The sequence below is a fragment of the Larimichthys crocea genome, chromosome XIV (assembly GCF_000972845.2).
Source record: "Larimichthys crocea isolate SSNF chromosome XIV, L_crocea_2.0, whole genome shotgun sequence".
Lineage (NCBI taxonomy): Eukaryota > Metazoa > Chordata > Actinopteri > Sciaenidae > Larimichthys > Larimichthys crocea.
In genome coordinates this window covers 10,707,313-10,728,796 of record NC_040024.1, presented here as the reverse complement: position 1 = coordinate 10,728,796, position 21,484 = coordinate 10,707,313, and the positions used below count along the sequence as shown (strand labels likewise).

At 45.5% G+C, this 21,484-nt stretch overlaps 1 protein-coding gene across 7 annotated transcripts; it reads left to right on the top strand.

The window, feature by feature from the left end:
- The first annotated feature begins 954 nt into the window (after nucleotides 1-954).
- On the top strand, nucleotides 955-20,669 carry arhgef11 (Rho guanine nucleotide exchange factor (GEF) 11). 7 transcript variants are annotated; one of them, XM_027287807.1, is made up of 43 exons: nucleotides 956-2,209; nucleotides 3,373-3,408; nucleotides 4,850-4,864; nucleotides 5,085-5,176; nucleotides 5,264-5,368; nucleotides 5,559-5,608; nucleotides 5,695-5,752; nucleotides 5,836-6,035; nucleotides 6,115-6,186; nucleotides 6,359-6,466; nucleotides 7,053-7,101; nucleotides 7,211-7,248; nucleotides 7,381-7,473; nucleotides 8,584-8,652; nucleotides 8,735-8,839; nucleotides 9,207-9,305; nucleotides 9,447-9,489; nucleotides 9,645-9,741; nucleotides 9,846-9,968; nucleotides 10,494-10,517; nucleotides 10,690-10,816; nucleotides 11,615-11,711; nucleotides 11,995-12,024; nucleotides 12,150-12,279; nucleotides 12,356-12,562; nucleotides 12,719-12,766; nucleotides 12,929-13,077; nucleotides 13,165-13,305; nucleotides 13,725-13,801; nucleotides 13,890-14,015; nucleotides 14,100-14,217; nucleotides 14,316-14,464; nucleotides 14,542-14,617; nucleotides 14,705-14,887; nucleotides 14,971-15,052; nucleotides 15,148-15,228; nucleotides 15,323-15,378; nucleotides 15,474-15,608; nucleotides 15,800-16,042; nucleotides 16,319-16,429; nucleotides 16,537-16,820; nucleotides 16,973-17,105; nucleotides 17,196-20,669. In XM_027287807.1, the coding sequence occupies exons 1-43, from the start codon at nucleotides 2,175-2,177 to the stop codon at nucleotides 17,243-17,245; spliced, it is 4,344 nt and encodes a 1,447-aa protein (XP_027143608.1). In that variant the 5' UTR covers nucleotides 956-2,174; the 3' UTR covers nucleotides 17,246-20,669. The 7 variants fall into 7 exon arrangements, with proteins under 7 accessions (XP_027143614.1, XP_027143608.1, XP_027143612.1 ...); XM_027287813.1 differs by lacking the exon at nucleotides 7,381-7,473 and having other exon boundaries at nucleotides 955-2,209; XM_027287811.1 differs by lacking the exon at nucleotides 3,373-3,408.
- Nucleotides 20,670-21,484: the final 815 nt, after the last annotated feature.

Genomic DNA, 21,484 nt, shown 5'->3' with positions numbered 1-21,484 from the left:
GAGAGCCGGCTCTTTTAAGTGAACGATGGGAAACACAGGAAAACCACCAACATGTAACGCCCAACTCTCAAATTAAAAGGCTTTTGTTATAATGTGAATAAACAAAATAAACCACAAAATGTTTTAAAAAAAGGAGGCACAGGAAGAACTTCTAACCAGAACCAGCTAATTTCTTCAGAAATCACAAAGACTGCGTGTGCTTGAATGTGTCAAAGATGACAGACTTTAGTTTTGTTTTGTTTGGTAACTGAAGTCACATGTGTGCTTGTGCATCCAACAGTCAATAGCTGTCCTTTTTTTAAAAAAATATTTCTATGCTTAAGTATTTATAGGTTTTTCTATCTGCTTTGTGTAGCAGAGCAGTTCTACAATTAAGTTAGTGCTAGTTAGTGGTTTCAGAGAGTTACAAGGGTCTGTAAATGCAATGAAAACAATTGGCTACAGCAATTTATTGATATTAGAAAATGTAATTTTTACTTTTGAATGCTTCAGTACAAAGGGTGTATTAAATATAAACATGATATGTCAAAACGGTGCAAAATTTTGCTAAATTATAAAATGTATAAGTGGTAACATGAAGAGCTGAATTGGGAGCCGAAAGAGCCGGCTCTTCTTGGTGAGCTGAGTCAAATGATCTGAGTCCCTAAAAAAAAACTTCCCATCACTTATTGTTTTTTTTTTATTTTTCTATTGTCCACTTCATGTTTTTATTGTGTTTCTAATGTGTTATTTATTGTGTTTTATCTTGTTGCGCAGCACTTTGGAAACCCTGTGTTTGTTAAAAATCGTGCTATATAAATAAAGTGGATTGGAAGTTGGAGAGCCGCATTCTTATTGTCTAATAGCCGCATGCGTCCCCCGAGTCGTGAGTTGGCCCCCCCTGAATTAGGGGGTCCCCAAAAAAAGCTAGAACCGGCCCTGGCTCCATGACAGGCCCTGCAGTACTCACACAGTCCTGCACCCTGCCGGAGGGGGGCGCTGCTCTTGCTCTGCTGTGCTCTGCTCTGTTTGTACGTGTGATCTTTGAGAACATGGTGGTGGATCAGCAGCCAGTCAAACACAGACAGACAGACAGAGGATAAACAACACAGATCAATATTTCAACGACTGGCAATAACTGTGTGTGCAACGAGAGTCTTCGACAAGAAGAGAGAGAGAGAGAGAAGCTGGATTTATTTTTTTTAAACCACTGTGACCTGCTTTACTGGAACATTCATGCAGCTTTAACATATATGCATCTGCACCGCTTTTAAACCCTCCTCCCCTCCGCATGCAGCTGAAGCCATGTCGGCCCTGAGGACCAACGCGATGCCGCGGCTTCAAATCGGGCCTTCAGGAAGCTAACGCCAACAACAACAACAACAAGAACAACAACAAGACGAAGCCGCTTCTTGGTGGTCTTTTTGGTTTCGTTATCATTCCCTTTCTTTTTAATCAGCTCGTTAGATTAAAAAAAATGCGACTTTTAAGCAGATTTTTAAACTTAAACGCGGCTGAATTAGCTCATGCCGGCTAATCTGCTAATTAGCCCCGGCTAGGTCGTTTGGTTTCGGTTGTCGCTTGTTTTTTTTTTGTTGTTGTTTACACTGAGCTAACATGTAAATAACTGAGCCCCACCGTGCTTTTTACTACACTTTTATCACACTGAGGTACGTGGGAGTCATTTTTGCAAAGCTATGCAAGCGTATGACTGAGAAACTGGCGAGTTTAAGGTGCTTAGCTTCGTGTATTTGGGCTTATTTAAAGGTTGGTACATGTAAACAAACCCTGACCGACCCCCTGGATATTACTCCAACACTGCTGCTATGAGTTTATTGTTGTTTATCTCCTGCAGCATAAGAGAGACATTCATTCATTCATGATTGATGAGACTGTCCTGAATCCATTTTACCACACTACTACTACCTTTGTATTTATTTTGAAACCACTAATGTAGTGGAGAGGACTTTTATTTTGAAAGGGGGGGGCCCTGAACATGTCTGATCAAGCAGCTTGAAGATCCAAAAAAAACAAACAAAAACAAAAAAAAGAAAGCACAACCCATCTCCTCCTCTCCTTCATTGTGCTGGACTGAGAAACCACCGACATGATGGGGATGATGATGACGATTAAAGAGGCCCAGTGACTGTTGATCCCCACCCGCCGCCCCGCAGGAGTGTCACAAGGCTGCAGACATGAGTCTCAGACAACCCACCTCCACGTTGGACAGGTACGAGCCGAGCTGCCTTTTTTTTGCTGAGAGATGTAGTAGCTCCCAGATGATGCTTTTTTATCTCCCACCACTGGAAATACGAGACAGGCAGGTTGTTTACGGGGAGGTGATAAAACTGCGAGTAAAGAAAGAAGATGCATAAAAAACAACAGCAGCCTGGAAAACTATTTAAAACTAAATATGTTTTTAGATTGAAGACGAATAAGAAACATGTTGCACAAACGAGACAGTTTAAACCAGTGATGTTCATTCAAGTGAATGCCTGAACCGTTTCTGAATTTATTTGTATAGCACAAAGTCACAAAGTACATTTTCCTCGGAGGGCTTTACAATCTGTACTTTACAATCTGTCCTTAGACCCTCGGTTCGAGTGAGGAAAAACTTTTAACAGGGAAAAAAGGTGGAAGAAACCTTTAGGAAAAGCAACAGAGGAGGGATCCCTCTCCCCGTGCAATAGATGTTTGTTAACAAACCAAAGTCTTGACCGTTTTACTCGCTGTCAGTGGCATCCGCTTTTTTAAAATCAGGGACAAACCGTGCACCCCCCAAAAAAATACATATTCTTTAGAGATGTTTTAAATATTGATTCAGTTGGAGCTTGAACCAGACGACGCAGACAACGTGCGTTCGCTTGTTTGGAAAAAAAACGAGGTGAAAAGGTCGACTGACACCAGAAATCGAGCGTGGGCGTGTGAACCGAAACTGAAAGCGTCAAATTAAATCACACAAACCACAAAGTGTTTCATTAAAGCGTCTTAACGCCCTCGTGCGTCACATTTAGAGGACGAAATATTGGCCACCAGACGTAAAAGTTTCGTGCCCTGCTGTCAGTTGTGTTTCATGTTGAATTTCACTTTTTAAGAAATCGCGTCGAGCCGTGGGTTTCCACCTCTTTTGTTCTCGTGCTGTCACTCTTCGCCTGTCGCTGCTAAAACGTAGAGACACCATCCCGTTCGTCACCGTCAGTCTTCACAGTCCCCGCGTTGCCATGCACACACCGTGTTTCTGTGATCATCTGTCCTTTTCTTAGATGCATCTGTCTCTTGATCATGTGTCTTTCCTGTTTCTCCTGCTATCAACTGTTTTTCCTGTTTGTGTGTGTTTGTTTGCTTATTCTTGTGCACGTGCCTACTACTGTGTCTGTTTGTGTCATGTGACAGCAGGGCAGCCAATAAGAAAAACACCCACCTGTTCAGGTAGGAGAGCTGTCCAGGGCTTTATGTGTCAGGGTTTGGGCTTGATGACAACTACAGATTGTACAGCCGCGGCAGCTTTTATCAGGGCGCTTGGGCTTGACGTAGCAGTGGAGGTGGAGTTGGCAACAGACAAGCACTCTCGGATTGAAGCTCAGATCGTAGCACATAACACTTAACTCTACTAACGTGAGTCGGTCATATGGTGGCAGGTATTGCGATACCGAATTGGTGGACTGGATTGATGCAATCCCAGTAGCTTGTTTTATATAAAGTGCTGACTCCACCTACCCAGGTTTAACACACATGCGAAAAAAACGCAACTAAACCAAGATCTCAGAGCATATCAAACAGTTTTCTAAGCCTGCCTACAGGTATTTATCGAAATAATCCCTTTCATGATCTGTTAATTCTGTTTTTAGGTTCTGTTTTTAGTTTCTTTCAGATTAAAAAAATTAGTCTCTTGGCAAACTCTGGCGCCTTTTACGACAGTGTTTATTAGGGCACGTTCAGACAGAATCCAGCGCATGCATTTGACGGGGGGTAGTGTGGTAGTTTTGGCTGCAGCGGTACACGCTGTAGGGGTGTCCACCCAAAAAAGTTGAGTGGGATCCTACTTGTGGGGAAGAAACGCAGCCCGATGATCAGACCAGTCAAACTCCTCCATGGTCGGCCTGAAACATCACTAAATTTGAGACTATCCAGTTGGATTCATGGACTAAACTCTGATACTCTACCCGTTGTGTTCTGGCTTTGTTTAATTTCATGTACCCTGGCCTCGCAATTTACACAATTTAGACCTTTCCTATGGCTTAAGAGCACGAGGGAGCATTGGTCGAGCGACTTAGACAGTGAATTAGAGTGAGGGAGCAGCAGAATCGACAAAGCTGTTAAATAAGCCATATAAAAAGTTGTTTCCTGAGCTTCGTTCAGCACAAATCGAGCCCATTTCCATCCCCAACCACACCCTTACACACTGCTGGACAAATGTAGCGAATGCTGCAGGATCCTGTCTGAATGATTCAGCGTTAATTGGCAGAAACAGTCGCTCGGTACCTCCGGATCTCACTAAATCACAACAAATCTGGACGGTTTCACTTTTGGTTTTGGGGTTATTTGTCCCCTTTTTTTAAGCCAACCAACCATTCGACCTCTGGAATAATACCAAATCACTTCAGTGTTTACACTGTGTGTCCTTGCGTCACACACCCTTAAATAAATATGTTCTCTCAAGCGGAGGCTGCTCTCAGTGCTTACAATCTGTACGAGTATAAAGAGCGTGGGGATGACTTGAACTCTTGGTCAGTATCGTTGTGTCCTTTTTAACTTCGAGATTGATCTTCGTTCTCAATTTCTTCTTCTTCTTCTTCTCTTGTCTCTGTCCTCCCCTTCTTCCCTCTTTATCTGCCTCTTCCTTCTTTTTTTTGTCATGCTTCGCTTTCAGCCCCTTTGCCGCTTGGTGAGTTTTCCTGTCGACTGCGTACTTGTTGCCTTTCGTACATCTTCTCATGCTCTCTCTCCCGCACGTTTTCTGAATATGTCGTTTGAATGTTGCACCTCTGTCCTCTCTTGTAAATCCTCCCTCGTTCTTTTGGGTCCGTTCCATCCCAGAGCATATTTTTTTAAATCGCCTCGATGAGTTTAATGCTAAACCTCTTCCTCTCATCTGTCAAACCCAGGCTCAGCAGCCTGACCATCGGCGACTCGGAGCGCAAATCCTCTGCCTCCCAGCAGAAGGAGCCGACCGTCGACGTCTTTGCAGAGAGCACCGGTAATTTGCGACGCCCCCATGCTGGTGTATTTCTCTCGTTTAAAATATATTTGACGTCTCTGAATAATCCCTCCAAACGTCTCCCAGGTACCGGTCTTGTCCAGAGGTGTGTGGTCGTGCAGAAGGACCAGCTCGGGTTCGGCTTCACAGTGTGTGGAGAGAGAGTCAAGCTCGTGCAGAACGTCCGACCAGGTGAGAAGCACAGCTGATTGTTGTTCATTTTAATTTAAAATCAGTTAATTTAGTCGTAATTCACACAATTTTAAGGATTTGTAAAATCACAAACTGTGATAGCGTCTGAGACGACACGGATAGATTAGTTGTTTATCAGAGGATGAGTTATCCTCTACATGAACTTCACTGTCTGTATTTGTCCTTCCAGGCGGGGCAGCAGTGAAGGCCGGTGTCCACGAAGGGGACCGAATCATAAAGGTGTTTACTACTTTCCATCGCACGTGCTGAGTCTGAGAGCTGTCGGTTTCTAAGCATTCAGTGTTTCCTCTTTTCCCGCCTCGCAGGTGAACGGCTCGCTGGTGTCCTCCATGTCCCATCAGGAGGTGGTAAAACTCATCAAATGTGAGTTTGAAACACGCGTTCTTGTTCTCTTGCCCGCGTTTATCTGATCCCCTCACTCACTTTGATTCGAAACCATCCCACAGCTGGAACCTACGTAGCGCTGACGCTACAAGGGCCGCCCCCTTCAACCACCTCCTTGCCGCTGGAGCCGCTCCAGACCGACCTCACACCCAATCAAAGGACGTCTCTGGGCGGGGAGGTTCCTCCTCCTCCGCCTCCACCCTTGCCCTCTGGACTGAGCAGCACGCCTTCCCAAAGAATCACTGGACCCAAACCACTACAGGTGAGTGACGAGGTAACGTCTGCTGCTGCTGTACGTCATCAGAATGATTCTAAATATGTGTTTTTGTTTGTTTTCTTAGGACCCAGAAGTTCAGAAACATGCCACTCAGATACTCAGGAAAATGCTGGAGCAGGAAGAGGCTGAACTGCAGGTACACACACACATATATAAACACTGCAGGGTGCAAGGTACACTTCAGGTCCGTGACTGCTTCCTCCTGTAGATGCAAATATCAGAGAAAGGATCCATACAGTTTCACATTATTATATACTGTTATATATATATACTTGTGCTGCTGATAATCAGACCCGACCAATTTACAGGACCTGCTGGAGGAGCGCTTGAAGAACCCGTCGCCGTCACTGGAGGAGCGGATTGAAAGTGCCAAGCGGAGAGCTCACCAAGTCAGGGTGAAGATTCAGCAAGATCTGGTGAGGAGACGTTTCTCTTCCAGTCCTTCCACGCTCCCTGACAAACCGGTCTTAGTGGTTAACCTTTGGATTTATATGAGACGCTCGGCCATATAATGAAGCACACATTCAAATTCACTCCCGTCTACAATTTCTTGTCTTGTGATCGGATACACTAAAAAAAAGGAAGCAGTCTGAAGCGAACTTTTTCGTACTTAGTCTCAAATTTCACTTTTCAGTTTTTAGTTTTATTTGTCATATGTTGGTTTAGGCAGGATCAGCAGTACAATTAAATGTAAGAAAAACAGCTCAGCTCAGCGGTGAGAGGATAAAAAAATAAGTTAAGCTGTAACGTCTGCAAGCTGGGTGGCTTCCGCCGGCACCGCTGATGAAATATGTCCCGTCCACCCGGGTGTCTCTCACCAGTGACGTGCCGCGCTGCTTCCACCACTCTCTGTCGTGATTTGTGGCTTTGGGCAGAGCAGTTCTCGTACCAGACCGTGACGCAGCCCGTCAGCAAGCTCTGGCGAGCTTTTCGTTCACTCAGCCTCAAAGGACTTTAGTCTGTAACGATGACATGAACTAATGTTTTCTTCTGCTTCTCCAGGAGGGAACGCGATCAGAGCCTGTCACGAGCTACGTCATAGCAGGAGAAGGTTTGTATCTCTTGAAAATGTAAACGGAGACATTACATAATTCATATAATCATCCGTCATCGTACGACTGGCTTCATGCGTGGTGTTAAACTGCTCTGTGCTCTGCCAGGTCGACTATCGATGGACTCAAGCGAAGGAGACTTCGAGGTAAGCTGCGCAGCCTTGTCTTCTCCCAAACCAGTGAGGTTGTTTGTGCGTATGTTTGTTCGTGTATGAGATGGTCCCACTCATGCCGTCCCCCTCGCCCTCCCCTCCCCTCCTTCCTCCCTCCTTCCCTAGGCCTTTGAGAGTCCCCGCTCCTCCCCCTCATCCTCCTTCAGGACCCCACAACACCGACGGCAGAACTCCGACACACACACCCCGTCTGACTCGGTGAGATGGACACACGCACTTTGCATTCACTTTAAGACAACAGCGGGTTTATACCAAACATAAAGAAACTGTCTTTGTTTCACCGGTCAGGGCGACGAGGGGGCGATGGTAAGACTTTGTTTTGATAGCAACTTAAATAGAACGTATAATCCAAAGATATTCATATTTTGGGACAGTTTGCTTTGAGAAATAAGCTTTTTTTTTTAAGTTTCCATGGAGATACACAGGTCTGACTAACACCTGGGCAACAATCACTCACGGCAGTACTCTGCTCCAGCAAGTAGACCGAGCCTTAGTAACGACCTAGAGATGATTTCTATCCCTGTCAAAGCTTTCTAGAGATCGTCGTTTAAATACCGCTCATATAAACACTGAACTGCCGTTCTAGTTCGGTCTTGTACTGATGAAGAAGATATTTTTTCCTTGGACAGGTTTAGCTCCCGAGTCTGTGAACTTCACATTTATCTTAAAGCTCGTAGTGCTGTATCGACTGCACAGCTGATCCAAACATTTGCAGTAACTCCACGGTGTCGTAAAGTCCAAAAGTCAGAATCTATTCCAAAAAAGATCGATGTAATCATTTTCTAAAATTAACACGTTTTTATCTAATGAAATATTTTACCTCAGTTCATATTTGTCGATTTTTAGTTCTTTAAAAACTAAATCTTCTCTGCGCTCGCTGAACTGTCTGAACACAGACGAGACGAATCGCTTTATTAAAAGCTGTCTTCCAGTGTCCTTATTCATATTTATTTACACGTTAATATATAATTTTTCTGAGTAACATTTTTAGTGATGAGTCAGTGTCTCGTTGACCAATCAGAAACGACTTGTACGTTGTCTAAAATCTGTTGAACCTCTACAGACAGCGAAACAGTGAAAGCAGATATGATAAATCTCGACATGCTGACTGAAGCTTGATGTAAATACGAGGTCTGCGTCACCAGCTGCATATTTGACGTGAAGCTCTGTCCTTTCCTCTTCGTCTGCTCCTCTCCCTTTCTGTCATATTTCACGTCACCGACTCCTTCGAGCACGGCATGAATGAAAAGAGCGTGAGCGACCGACTGCTTTCCATTTCTTTAAAAAAAACTGTGTGTGTGTTCAAAGGGTGGAAAGGCTCAGATCATCGGCCCAGAGGAAGAGGACGAAGAGGACGACGGCTATGCATTTAACGAGGTGAGAAGAACGTTTGAATGTCGTTTTACCTCTTCCGCCTCCGTCTGTACAAATATTCATATTTTGTCCGTCTTCCTCTCAGATGGACGGTCCGTTCCAGGACATCGAGCTGCTGAAGTCACGACCAGCGCACATGGCCGTGTTCATGAGATACGTCTTCACTCAGCTTCTGGACCCAAACCCTCTGGTTAGTTAGTCCCCTACGTTAATTATGTGAATTCAACGAGGCACCGGTTTAAACCTCGCGTGGTGGAAGAGTTTGCAGAAAACATGACGGAGTTTTCCTCTCTTAAGTGGACATTGAAGTCGCATGCGTCGTGGTACTTGACGATTTATTCACGGAGCAACTTTTCCTCCTCAGCCAAGATTTTTTTCTGATATTTTTAAAATTTTCTGCTCAGGTTTGTTCATAAATAAATGAAAAATCTGCATAAAAACAGCTCAATTTTCCATTTTTTCCTCTATAACTCTTCTATAACTCAAATTTTTCATCGTTGCCGTGTGTGTGTATGTGTTTGTCGGCTTCCATTCATGGTTCTGTGTGTCTTCACCAGCTGTTTTACCTCTCCGTGGAGGCCTACCTGGGCTCCAGTCCTAAAGACGCCCGCGCACTTGCACCTCAGATCTGCTCCCATTTCCTGGACCCGGAAGCTGTACGTCTTAATTATCTCTTCATATCCCGGCGTTGCCATCGCATTTGGCATCAGAGAACTTATGATAAGCACTTTTATCATACAGATGCTCTCCTCTTTTGTCACAGTAACATTACAGTGTCTTTTTTTTTGCCCTCGCAGCCTCTGAAAATCAAAGTACGAGAGGAGTATCTCACAGATATAGGTAAGAGTTTGTGTGTTTGCATTTGTATATTGAATCTTTTTTGTCTGGTTTTCTTTCACGTGACTTAAAAAACAAAGTGGAAAGTGGAAGTTTTCTTTGTGGCTGATGTCATTTAAAGGTTGTTTGACATGTTGTCGTGTCCGTCGTCCCTTCAGAAAGTCGACTCCACGCGCAGGAGGACATCCGAGGACCTCTGTCTGAGCTGCAGCAGCAGGTGCTGCCGGACATCCAGGACCAGATACAGGACTACAGGTGCACGACTCAAGATTTGAGTTAACATTAATAATCATAAAAACTGGGAGCTGTTTGGCGACAGCTGATCGTAGACTTCATAGTGACCCGCTTGTGTTTCACAGGAACAAGCAGATGATGGGTCTCGGCTCTCTGTTTGGAGAAGGAGACCTGCAGCAGCTGGACGGAGACCCGGTGAAGGAGAGACAGGTGGTGGACAAACAGGTCACCGCCCTGTGGGAAATACTGTGAGTCTACGTCGTGTTTTTACTTTGTTTTAAAAACTGCAACGAGGTTTAGGTTGATGGTCGACTCACGTTCACGCTAAACTAGAGAAGATCAGCCTGTTTTTTTTATTTATTAAAGTGGTCATGCCAAAATATAGATTTCATCCGTTAACTGACTGTACGTTGATGTGCTTCAGCGTCTGGCTCCAGTCCTGCAGCGACTGTTAAAGCAGGTTTGCCTAGCAACAAGGTCAGATTGTCCAATAAAACGGTTATTACAAAGCGACAGAAGGAGACTCACCCAGGCTATCATAACAAAGGTCATTACCACAGCCACAAAACCTGGAAGACCACATGACATTTATTCCTCTGACTTTCATACGAGCACCGGTCACATGACTGCCGCCGCAGCGCCGCGAGCCCGTTTTTTCTTTCTCACGTCGCCGTTTGCACCTGAATGAACTGGATTCAACTCTGAGGATATATCTCTCTATCTGAGAGGAGCTAACCGACCTTTTTATGTCTCTCTCTCTGCTCCCGCTGCAGATCGAAGCACGAAGAGGACAGAAGGTAAATGAAACGTCCCGTCTGTCGGAGTCGAGCAGCGATTTGCTTCATTCTCTCTCAATCGTCTCTTTGTTTGTTTTCCTCCTGTGATCTATATTCTCCTCCACCGTGTTTGTCCTCTCTCTCTCTCTCTCTCTCTCTCTTTTTCTTCCCTCCCTCCCTCCTCTCCCCTCAGTTCTCCTCTGGCGTCGGCCGTGCTCCTTTACCTGCGTCACTCTGGCATCAAGCTCAGAGACTCCAAGGTGTTCCCCGGTCTGAGCACAGAGAAGGAGAAGTGGCTCGCCTTCTTAAAGACGAAGAAGGTAAGACCGCCCCCGCAGAAGGATTTTACAAATGATGCAAATGTAACTATTTTATTTTTTTTAAATATGCAAGAACAGGGTTGAACATTCTGCAGTGAGATTTGAGTTTACAGCATCAACAAAGAAGACACAGTGTCATTGTTTTAAGCAGTGCTGTAAATATCTATTAGCTCACCTCGTGGTCTGGCCTTCATGAGGTGTTTGCTCCGTGATAATAATAACTTTATTTATTTATTAAGTGATTCAGTGAGCCTCGTCTCCTCGGGCAGGTCGTTTCAGAGTCGAGGGTCTCCTCTTGTTTTTAGCCTCGAGCCCGGAACGACCAGAAGTGATCCGCCCCAGAGGATCTAAGGCTGCGAGCTGGCTCATAGTGGGTTATCATGCAAGCAATATATAAAGGTGCCAGACCCCTGCGGGCTTTAAAAGTGATCAGTAGAATCATAAAATCAATCCTAACACGCACAGGAAGCGATTGGGGAGATGTGACGTCACTCTGCATATCAGTGTCTTTAAAAAGAGGTGTCTCTTTTTAAAGACACCCCCCTGTAGAGAGAAGAGGCGCCTCGAGTTTCACTATATGAGTACAGTCCTTTTACTTTGTACATCACTGAGGTGTTAGTGAAAGATGTCTGTCCTTTCTGAAATCAAAAGATTTCTCAGTGTTTCATGTTCAGATGGGAGATGAACACACATGTTCTAATGTAGCGAATTAAAAGCTTCATGCAAATGAACGGAAGTCGGTCAATCGCAGGAAAGTTCGTACGTCGATCGTTTGACGCGGCTCGTCTCTCTCCGCAGCTGAGTGGAACCAGGAAAGACAAAGATGGGGGCGAGGATAAAAAGAGAAATCCCATCCTGAAGTACATCGGCAAGCCGCGCTCCACATCGCAGTCCAGTAAATACACACACACACACACACACACAGTAAATGACCATCCATTAAATCATCTAATCATGACCCTGTTCCTATGAGAACATTATCGGTGTTTAACATGTAAAATCTATGTGAACAGTCATTATTGCCTGACAGTATTGGTGACACACGCGACGCTCTCGTTCGTGTCTGTCAGACAGCATTGATTCCTTCTGCCCTCTGTTTGCCCTTTTTATCGTTTGTTTGTTTATTTGTGGATTTTTCCATTGTGTCTTGTTCTGATTTCATTTTTTTGGTTTCGTAGCATTCCATGTCCCGTTGTCACCCACTGAAGGTATATATGATTTCTCTCCGCACTTTTGTTTTTACTCTTTACGTTCTCGAACGTCCCCGACTCCCCGATTTATACGAGCGCGTGCTGTTTTTTATCAAACTATAAACTGATGTCCGTGTTTGCAGTCCGTCCCGGCAGTGTGAGGAACATCATCCAGCAGTTTGAGAATCACACCGAGACGGGAGAGGAGGGGGGCGACGCTGCCGACCCCCAGCGGCTCTCCTCCAGCAGCCTGGGAGAAGACAGCATGGAGAGGTAGCTCCTCAACCGTTAGTAGATATTCGATATCAGCTCACAGCACCATGTTAAACGTGTCTTTTCTCTCCTGCAGCCCTACGGTGTCCGTGCGTCTGGCACGCAGCGAGTCGCTGAAGGCTCAGGGTGAAGGGCGGCGCCGAGGCGTCGTCTCGGGGACGGAGTCCGTCCCTCGCTCCCGTAGCGACGTGGACATGGAGGACTGCGGGGAGGAGAGGGAGGGGCCGGGCCTCAGGCCGCTGCAGCACAGCGCCTCGTCGTCCGCGTCCAGCAGCTCTGCACGGTAAAGACCAGAAAACAAAGTGTTTGACTGGCAGATATTTCTTTGCATCCTTCAGGAAGGGATGAGAGCTTTTACATCCCAAACACCTCGGACCTTATCCCTGAAAATGCAGGCTATCGCCTCATGCCATCTCTCTCCACTCTCTCTCAAACTCAGGTCTCTAGAGAACCCTACACCCCCATACACCCCTCGATCCAGGCGCAGGTGAGTTTCTGTGTCACCCCCGTAGACGAGTGATCGACAGTTTAGCTAGTTGTCTGGAAATGTAAAGAGAGATGCCCACACGCTCTTTTCTTCACGAGAAACAAACGATGAGACTAATAGTCATGTTTGTTTCTGTGTGTGTGTGTGTGTGTGTGTGCGCAGGAGCGTAGACTCGCCGTTGGCGCTGCTGCCGGACGCGGCGGCGCTGGAGGAGGAGGTGTGCGACAGCCAGAACTGGCAGGACACGGTTCCTCCTCAGCTCCTCGCCACGCTCAGTCCGAGGGAGGTGGACAGACAGGCCGTCATATACGGTACGAGTCAAGACGTGCTGCTTCTTCCATGATCACTGTGGTAACATGACAATATTAACAGCTGCTCCCTCTTCTGTTCATCATCAGAGCTGTTCACCACCGAGGCGTCCCACCTGCGGACTTTACGGGTCCTGGATCAGGTATTTTTCCAGAAGATGAGGTCTGTGCTGAACTCTGATGAGCTGGCCTGCATCTTCCCCAACCTGCCTCAGGTCTATGAACTCCACGGTCAGTGTGTGTGTGTATATGCAAGTCTAATTCCTGTTTATTTACCGTAATTACAGGTGTATTTTCCTCATGTGCTGAATGATTTTTTTGCATTAATGTGATCTTGTTTTTCCAGAGTAAAGATTCCCAACGCTGTCGCTTCTTTTTGCTTCTTTTTCCGCCTCTGTTGCTGTTTGCACAGTGAAGCGAGTTGTGCTTTGAGTCAATATGTATCCAGGGCTGTATGTTGCTAAGTAAATAATAATAAGTGAAGCAAATCCCAGGCAAAGGTCGTGACTGTTAAATGTAATCTCAGTCAGTATGTATTCTAGGCTTTTAATTTAGAGCCGACATGGAAGAACATAGTAAGATCTAATCACCACGTCGGAGTTACAGACAGTTTGGTTTTATTAGTCTTTTATTTTGTCGATTTGTTGCAGCAAGTCTGTGTGAGGCGATAAAGAAGCGGCGAGAAACTCCCATCGTTCAGGACATCGGGGACGTCATGCTGGCCAGGGTGAGTGAAGTAACCGCGACGTCACACGTGTTCATGAACACACACGCGTACGTGTAGTCAGTGTGTTGACAGCAGGGCGTGTTTCTAGTTTGAAGGTGCTGCTGGAGACGAGTTTCAGGAACAGACGTCCCAGCTGTGCAGCCAGCAATCTCAGGCCCTGGAGCTCATCAAGAACAAGCAACGCAAAGACCCTCGTTTCGCTCACATCATCCAGGTACGCACACACACACACATACACACACCTAGTAGCTGTCTTCGTGCTTGTAGCTCCGCGCTTACGTGCTTGACATTTGTCCAGGAGTGTGAAGCGAGTCCTCACTGTCGGAGGCTGCAGCTCAAAGACCTGCTGGTGTCAGAGATGCAGAGGCTCACCAAGTACCCCCTGCTGCTGGACAAGATCATGAAACACACGGAGGGTGAGCAATCAAGAGATGCATCATGGTGTTATAAACGACAAAAAGCCCCAAAAGTTCGTCGTTTTTAAGGCAGATGTTTGTTTGTTTTTTACGTCTAGCCGGTTCGTCGGACCTCCCCTCGCTTCAGCGCGCTCAGGCTTGTTGCCGAGGGATACTGCAGGCGGTCAACGAGATTGTCAGAGAAACAGAACACCGGCAACGGCTCAGCCAATACCAACGCAGGCTGGATGCTGCCCCTCAGTTCAAGGTGATTTAAACCGTTACCACCGTCCACATTGCTCATACTGTGAGTCAGACATGTCTAACAGAAGCTTTTCCTCCCAGAGTCTGGATTTCTCCACTAAGAGGATGATTCACGAAGGTCCTCTCACGTGGAAAGTCAACAAAGACAAGCAGATAGGTCAGCGCGTCTTCTCTGGATACATGCAGTCTCATGGGTTTGGTTTCATACCCCTTTGATCACACGTCTTTGCGTCCCTCCCATCAGAGATTCAAGCACTGCTGCTGTCAGACTGCCTCGTCCTTCTACAGAGGGGCCCAGACGACCGGCTGCAGCTGAGGTATCCATCCCGCTGGCTGGGTGGAGGCGGAGGAGGCAGTGGAGACAGCAAGACCTCCTTCAGCCCTCTGGTGAAGCTGGACTCGCTGCTGGTCCGCTCAGTAGCGACGGGTAAGTCTGTGATCACGCCTGAGCAGGCAAAATTTTCTTTCTTTCTTTTTTTCTGATCATTAAATCTCTGAATTTCTTTCCAGACAACAGAGCGCTCTACATCATCAGCACCACAGAGAGGCAGATCTACGAGCTGGTGGCTGGGACGGCGTCAGAGAAAAACACGTAAGTTCATGCTGTTCTTCAGCCTCCAGAAATCTTTCTCTCCGTCACACGTCTACGTCTGCAGCGTGTGCTGACTGTTGATCTTTGTTTGGCAGCTGGAAAGAGTTACTTGAAAAGACCATCGCATCGGCCGACGGTTCATCACCACTGGTCAATCACGGATCCATGCGAATATCGTGAGTGACTCTGTGAATGATAAACAAAGTATGGAAAATATCTTCTGTATTATTCCATCATTCCGCGACTTAACGTGGGTTGTGTTTTTTCTAGTTCCCCCAGTCTGCGCAGTGCGTCTCCAGTCTCAGTGAGCAGCAGCGTTTATCCAGGTAATAACCACGTCGTGATCGTCGCACTCGACTGTTCAAACCGTCTGCAAATATTTGTGAGGCAAAACCGTTTGATTGTGTTTGAAATCTTCCAGACAACTCAATGACGGAGCAGTCAGACTCCATGGAGACACATTCCTCCAACGACGACATCGCGCTGTCGGCCGACACACCTTCGGACCAATCGGAGAGGAAAGCAGCTGGTGTGGCGGAGGCCGCTTTACAAGACGGTGAGGAGGACGGAGAACGAAAACACATAAATAATAGAGCCAGATGATATATCGATACCAATATTGGCGTATATGTCGCCGTTACGAAGAAGAAAAAGATGCTTGGGGACATTTAGATCTATTAATTTGGTTCTATAGTTTTTATAAGGTTATAAAGTTTAATCAGCCTCGTGCTTTTCTTGCCTCGACAGTTGAAACACTGAGGCAGCTCATATTGCGAGATCTGGAAGACGACTGTTGGAGCCACGATTCGGACGACACGCCCACCAACGAGACGTCCAACGAGAGGGGCTCGTTCACGGAGCGACAGCGGCCGGAGTCTCTGGAGACGGTCCTCAACTTCAGCACCGACGAATGGGAGGCCGAGCCCGAAGATGTTCTGCTGCCGCCGCCCCCGGAGACGGAGCAGCCCAGTGTTCAGGTCGTGAGGAAAGGTAACGGATCGAGAAAATCTTCCGAATTTAAATTCTTCGGCTGATCACTCTGAGGTCATCCACTTCTCAAGATACAAATTCAGAAGTTGGTTGAACTGAGAGTGAATTCAGCTCGCTGCTTTTATCTGGCTGCCTTCCTCTGCATGTTTCCTCTGCACTCGGTGATTCGTTATTCCGTCCTTCTTGTCTCCGCTCGCACTCTTTCACTCTTTGATTGACACACGAAACTCTGCCGCACACACTTTTCACTGTCACACGTCTATCCTCTGTGCATAGCTGTGGTTGCGGGTCCTTCTTCTTCTTCTTCTGTCCCTGGCGGCATCACTGATGTTGTCGCCCTCCCCTCCGACCAATCATCCAAGCCGAGAGGCGAGGCCGCTGCACATGGTAATGACAACTAAATTGGTCACGTGCTGCAGTTATTATCAAACAAGCACATTCTTCTCGTTACGCGTGTGTTATTCATCATTCATCCTCTCACGTCTGTTCTCCAGGGAACACTTTCTACTTGGTAATGCCGACAGAGCAGGGAGAGAGCGCCACTGACGACGCCACCAACGACCCTCCCACCCCCACCGCCAGCCACTTCCCTCAGCCTCTGGGGGAGGCGATGTCTCAGCCGGGGGAGGATGCGACCGACCAATCAGAGGCTATGCAACTGGAACAGGATGAAGAAACGGGCCAAACGCAGGGCGGGCAGCAGAGCCACGTGATCAAAAATGTGGACGAGATTTTCAACACGATCGAGGGGTTGATGAGCAAGTTGCGGCAGCTGAAGGTGAGTTTTTATGTCTGATATACTACAGGCTGTGACCATTTTTCCGATGTCTTCATGGCCCATGCCGCTCTCAGGATTGTTTTTAACCCACAACGTTTGTAATAGTTTGTCGCTTGTGAAGATAACGACGTTGTCTCTTCACCCGTCTGCAGGAAATAGAGAGAGCCCATCACAAGCTCTTGAAAACCCTCACAGAGCCAGCCGTCAATCAGGAGTCAGAGGACCAAGGGTGTCCGTCGGCAACCGTCTCCAGAACACCTTCTCTGGATCGCGGCTCAGGAGACGGTAAGAGGGAGCTGAATTCACATCGTAAACTCTGCAATCCAGCAGATGATGATCATGTTTGTACTAATCTTCTTCCTCGAACCCAACCAGGCAAAGAGGGCAGTCCAGCAGAGCCCAAGATTCAGTCGACAGGATTCTGACGTTGTTGCCGAGAGTCACTCAATCTTGATTGTCGGCATACGGACCCTCCCACATGTACCCACTGTCAGAGACTCGGGCAGCTTAGGCTCGCCTCCCCTCGTCCCTGCATGCACTGGCCGGTGGAACAGAGCCCAAGAAGGACCGTGGCTGTTTTTTTTTTGTTGTTGTTTTTTTTCTGTAGCCCTGGGTACCAGGAAGCTGGACAGACTCACTGGGATTTCTGAGGGGGTCAGCGCACAACCCCGGACATCTACCAGAGCTCGAGGCGGAGGGAGTCCAGGATGGAACGAGGAGAAAGTATGAAGGAACAAAAAGGCCGAAGACAAGTCGACTAACGAAGAGAGAGAGAGAGAGAGAGAGAAAAGATGGAAGAACTGCAAGTGGAAAGACACGTTGGATATTTGTGAAGGAAAATGAGTTCAAAGAGCTGGTTGAAGGAACGGAGCAGAAAAAAGTGTTGAAACATTAATTTAAAAGGAAAAAAAAAAAAAGCCGAGGGACCCATCACCCCTGCACTTTACCCACAATGCATCCCTCTGTCATGTACGTCCTCTACAGTGGACGATCAGGGACTAAAGAGATGCCACTGGCCTCCGGGGGTCCCCTCCCCCCCAACAACCAACCAACCAACCAACCAACCAACCACCACATTAGTTGCTTTACACTGAGTTCACCTGCCACCACGGCCGAAGGACTGTGTTTATATAATTCAGGTTATTTGCACTGGGTAAGGAAACCAATATCACACACACACTCGTACATCGTCAAGTTTCATTCATCTCAGACGTTCATGTCCTCACACTGTGGGAGAAACACTACAGTTCTTTGTCACTGGGGGACAGTTGCAGCAACACTGACGTTACCGTGTTCATCCTTCTTTTAAGCTACAAGACGGCTGTTTGGAAGCAACGCATCATCGCTCATTTATTTCTTTTTTTAAGTTCTGGAAACACTACTGCGCTGTTTACTACTGAAATGCTGGCAGGTTTTTTCTTTTCAGCGCTGCTTCAGAGGCGTACAGGGATCTCAGCGATTTTTACACTAACAAAGCTCAGTGGGTTCACGCGCCGCTGTTCTCATCATGTTTAAGTTTTTTGGGAGATTCAGGATGTTTTTGTGTTAGTTTTTGTGTTTTGGGACGGGGAGGTTCAAGACAGGCAATGTTGACGACGAGTGAGAGGGAACGGGACGAATACAGATTCAGACTTGAATATTGTCGCTCAAATCAAATCGCTGCCAAATATCACCGCCGACATTGCCTGTCTACACTTTAAGATTTGACCGTGTGACATCCTGTCAGTCCTCTCTCTACCGGTGTATCGTGTGTGCGTGTGTAAATAACCACGGTGAATACTGTGAACCAGCAACGTATCCCTTCTCCCATCCAACGCTCATACCGTACATAGTGTTTGCATCCATGTAGCCCACATCCAAAGCCATGAAAGGACTGCGCTCTTTACCAAGTAGCTTTCCAAGAAGAGAGAGACCCACCCTCACCCTTTTTTCCTGCACAGAACAACTTCTATTTACTGGAAAAGCTTTGTAAAATATAATTTTACAAACTCAAGTTTACGCACGTGATCCAAGACAAATAAATAAAAAATAAAATCACTACAGCTAGATGAAGCAAAAGTTACTGCGAAGGAGTCGTTGTACATTTTGGGGAATACGCCTTTTTGCAAAGACTTGACAGATTTACATTTAATATGCAGCAGCTGGCTAGCTTAGCTTAGCATAAAGACTGAAAACAGGGGGAATATGTAGCATTGGCTCTGCCCATAGGCAGCAGAAAATCACATAGCGGCACTGGCTCTGCCCAAAGGTAGCAGAAAATCACATAGCGGCACTTCTAGAGCAACATAGTGCATCTTACTAGCACCTAGGGGCTCTGCGGTTTGCCTGGCAACCTCCAGGAAGTTATAGCGCATGGCCAAGAAATAGTTTTCCACGTAATACAAATAAATTAAACAAATAATTGTTAACTTTTAAGCCCAGAGCCGAGCTTTCTCCGCTCCCCCGGGTGTCAGTCTTTATGCTATGCTAAGCTGCCATCTCCCTATACGTGCAAGGGAGGTGGGAATCTCATCTAACGCTCTGCAAGAAAGCAATAAGAGCGTTTCCCGAAACGTCAAACTATTCCTTGAACTATTTTTTGGATCATACTTAGGAGTCATCTTTTTTTTTGTACGCCGTGTTCGAGGCATGTGTAACCAGCAAAGACTGACACTAAAGCCAAGCGCTTTGTTTTTTTTTTCTCAGACTCCCATCTGTCTGATCTCTAACACACACACACTAGACAGAAAATCTGTGTTTAAAATGTTACAAGGTTTGTAGCAGTTTAAAATATTTCTTTTCTTTCTCTTATCGAGCTGGGCAGAATCACACTGGACTGAATTTTTATTTGAGCTGGTTTCAAATACTAAGCAAGGAGCGCTTTAGTGAGCTACCCAGCCTCTTTACCAGCTTCAAAACTGACAACACGTACTGACGAAACTGAACCCAGCAAGGAGCCAAGTATACTTACACACTACCAGCCACTCATTCTACGATTTAGAACGATATTTCACTGGTGGAAGGTTTTCACTCTTTAGCCAAGGAGTTTGAGTCGTCGTCGACGACGAGGCGGTCGCGTACGAACAAAACAAAACGAGAGCTACTGATCGCTGAACGGACAGCCGGTCCTGAATAAACTTGAGGAATTTTTTTGCGGCTAAAATGTGAAAAATGTTCAACCAAAGTGAAATGTCCTCGTCAGAGGTGTCGAAGGGAGTTTTATTTCGACTTCTCCACATTTTTTGGATGCTGAATTTCAAGCGGCTCACTGAGCCGGTTGAAAATCAGGATCTCTCTTCCATGCATCTCGTCTCTTCTTTCCTACAGTTTTTTTTCTCCAATTTTCTACCTCTACGTTTCTTCCATGATTTCTCTTTTTTCATACATTTGTCTTGTACATCAGCGTTGTGGCCCCAACGGCTGTAAAAACAAAAAAAAATCAACTGATTCCTTTCTTTCTTCTTTTTTTTCTTTATTCTTATTAAATGTTGCACAAACAAACTTCCCTGCACGGTGCAAACTACTGTACGCATACACACGTCTTTAACTATCATCTCATTGTCTTTTTATTTTGTCTTTTTTTATTTTTAAAAACAACAAAAAAAATTGTTCACTCATGTAATATAGAGAGATCAGACCCACTTGTTTTATATATGTTAATTTTTTTCTGTAAAGCCTTAGTCCTCGTATTTGATTTTATTTTTGTAGATATGATTAAAAACAAAAAAAGGATGTATAAATTATTTTCTTCTCCCTTGTTTTTAAAATTGGTGAGATTGTTTAGCTGCACAGAAGGAAAAAAAAAAAAGAGCTCATGTCTCAGATTCATGTGTTTTGTGAAATTAAAAAGAAACTGGATAAAGAAAACAAGTGTTTGAATCTTTGAATATTAAACTTTTGGACGCCTTATCGCCTTAATAACAATAAATACGTCTTTTTCTGCCAAAAATTAAGGATTTTAATCATCTACCATATTTATAATTCGAGAGGAATTGTCCAGAAACAATCCGTTTCTATCTTTGGACAGTGAGAACAGGGTCAGTTTGTTGTCGAGTTGCTATGTGTGGTTAAAAACAAGCTCCTGTTCTGCATTGGTTGTCCCTGACAGCCAAAGGAAAATGGAGAAATTAGGGTTTAATTGAGTTTTCTGCTCTGTGAAGCCTGAATGTGTCGAGCACACTGTGGACAGCAAGGTGTGACAGGAAGCGAGTCATTCTTGGCATGAAAATAAAAGCATGATTAGGTGTAAATATGAGACCAGTCTTTAGTATTTCATCCCTAATATATTAAATATATATCAGATATGTATCAGATTTAAGAACCTTCTGTTCATTAAGTGGTGAAACTAAACATTTAAAAAGCTTCACACATCTACGACCGTCGTTCATTTACTTCTTTCAGTTTTTGTACATCTGATTTTACACTACATTACTATTAAGATTACTGGATTATTATTATTACACGTTAAGACTTATCCAGGTCGTATCCGCCTCTCGACTAACTGGAAAAAGGATGGATGATGGCAAAGCACTATAGGAGGGAACACCAAAACTCCACTTTTATATTAGTAGAAATGTTTTGAAACTGAATTTTAACCATTAGTATTTAAAAAAAACTGAACATTCAGATGATGTTTGTTTTAATTATGATTAGATTTCACCATATAATTTGATTTTGAGGTGATT

Bases quoted from the DNA above. Each gene is read 5' to 3' on its own strand.
- arhgef11 (XM_027287807.1), top strand. From the start codon at position 2,175: ATGAGTCTCAGACAACCCACCTCCACGTTGGACAG. The intron at 5,369-5,558 runs GTGAGAAGCACA...TTGTCCTTCCAG, and splicing joins CGTGCAGAACGTCCGACCAG to GCGGGGCAGCAGTGAAGGCC. The intron at 10,817-11,614 runs GTAAGACCGCCC...CTCTCTCCGCAG, and splicing joins CCTTCTTAAAGACGAAGAAG to CTGAGTGGAACCAGGAAAGA.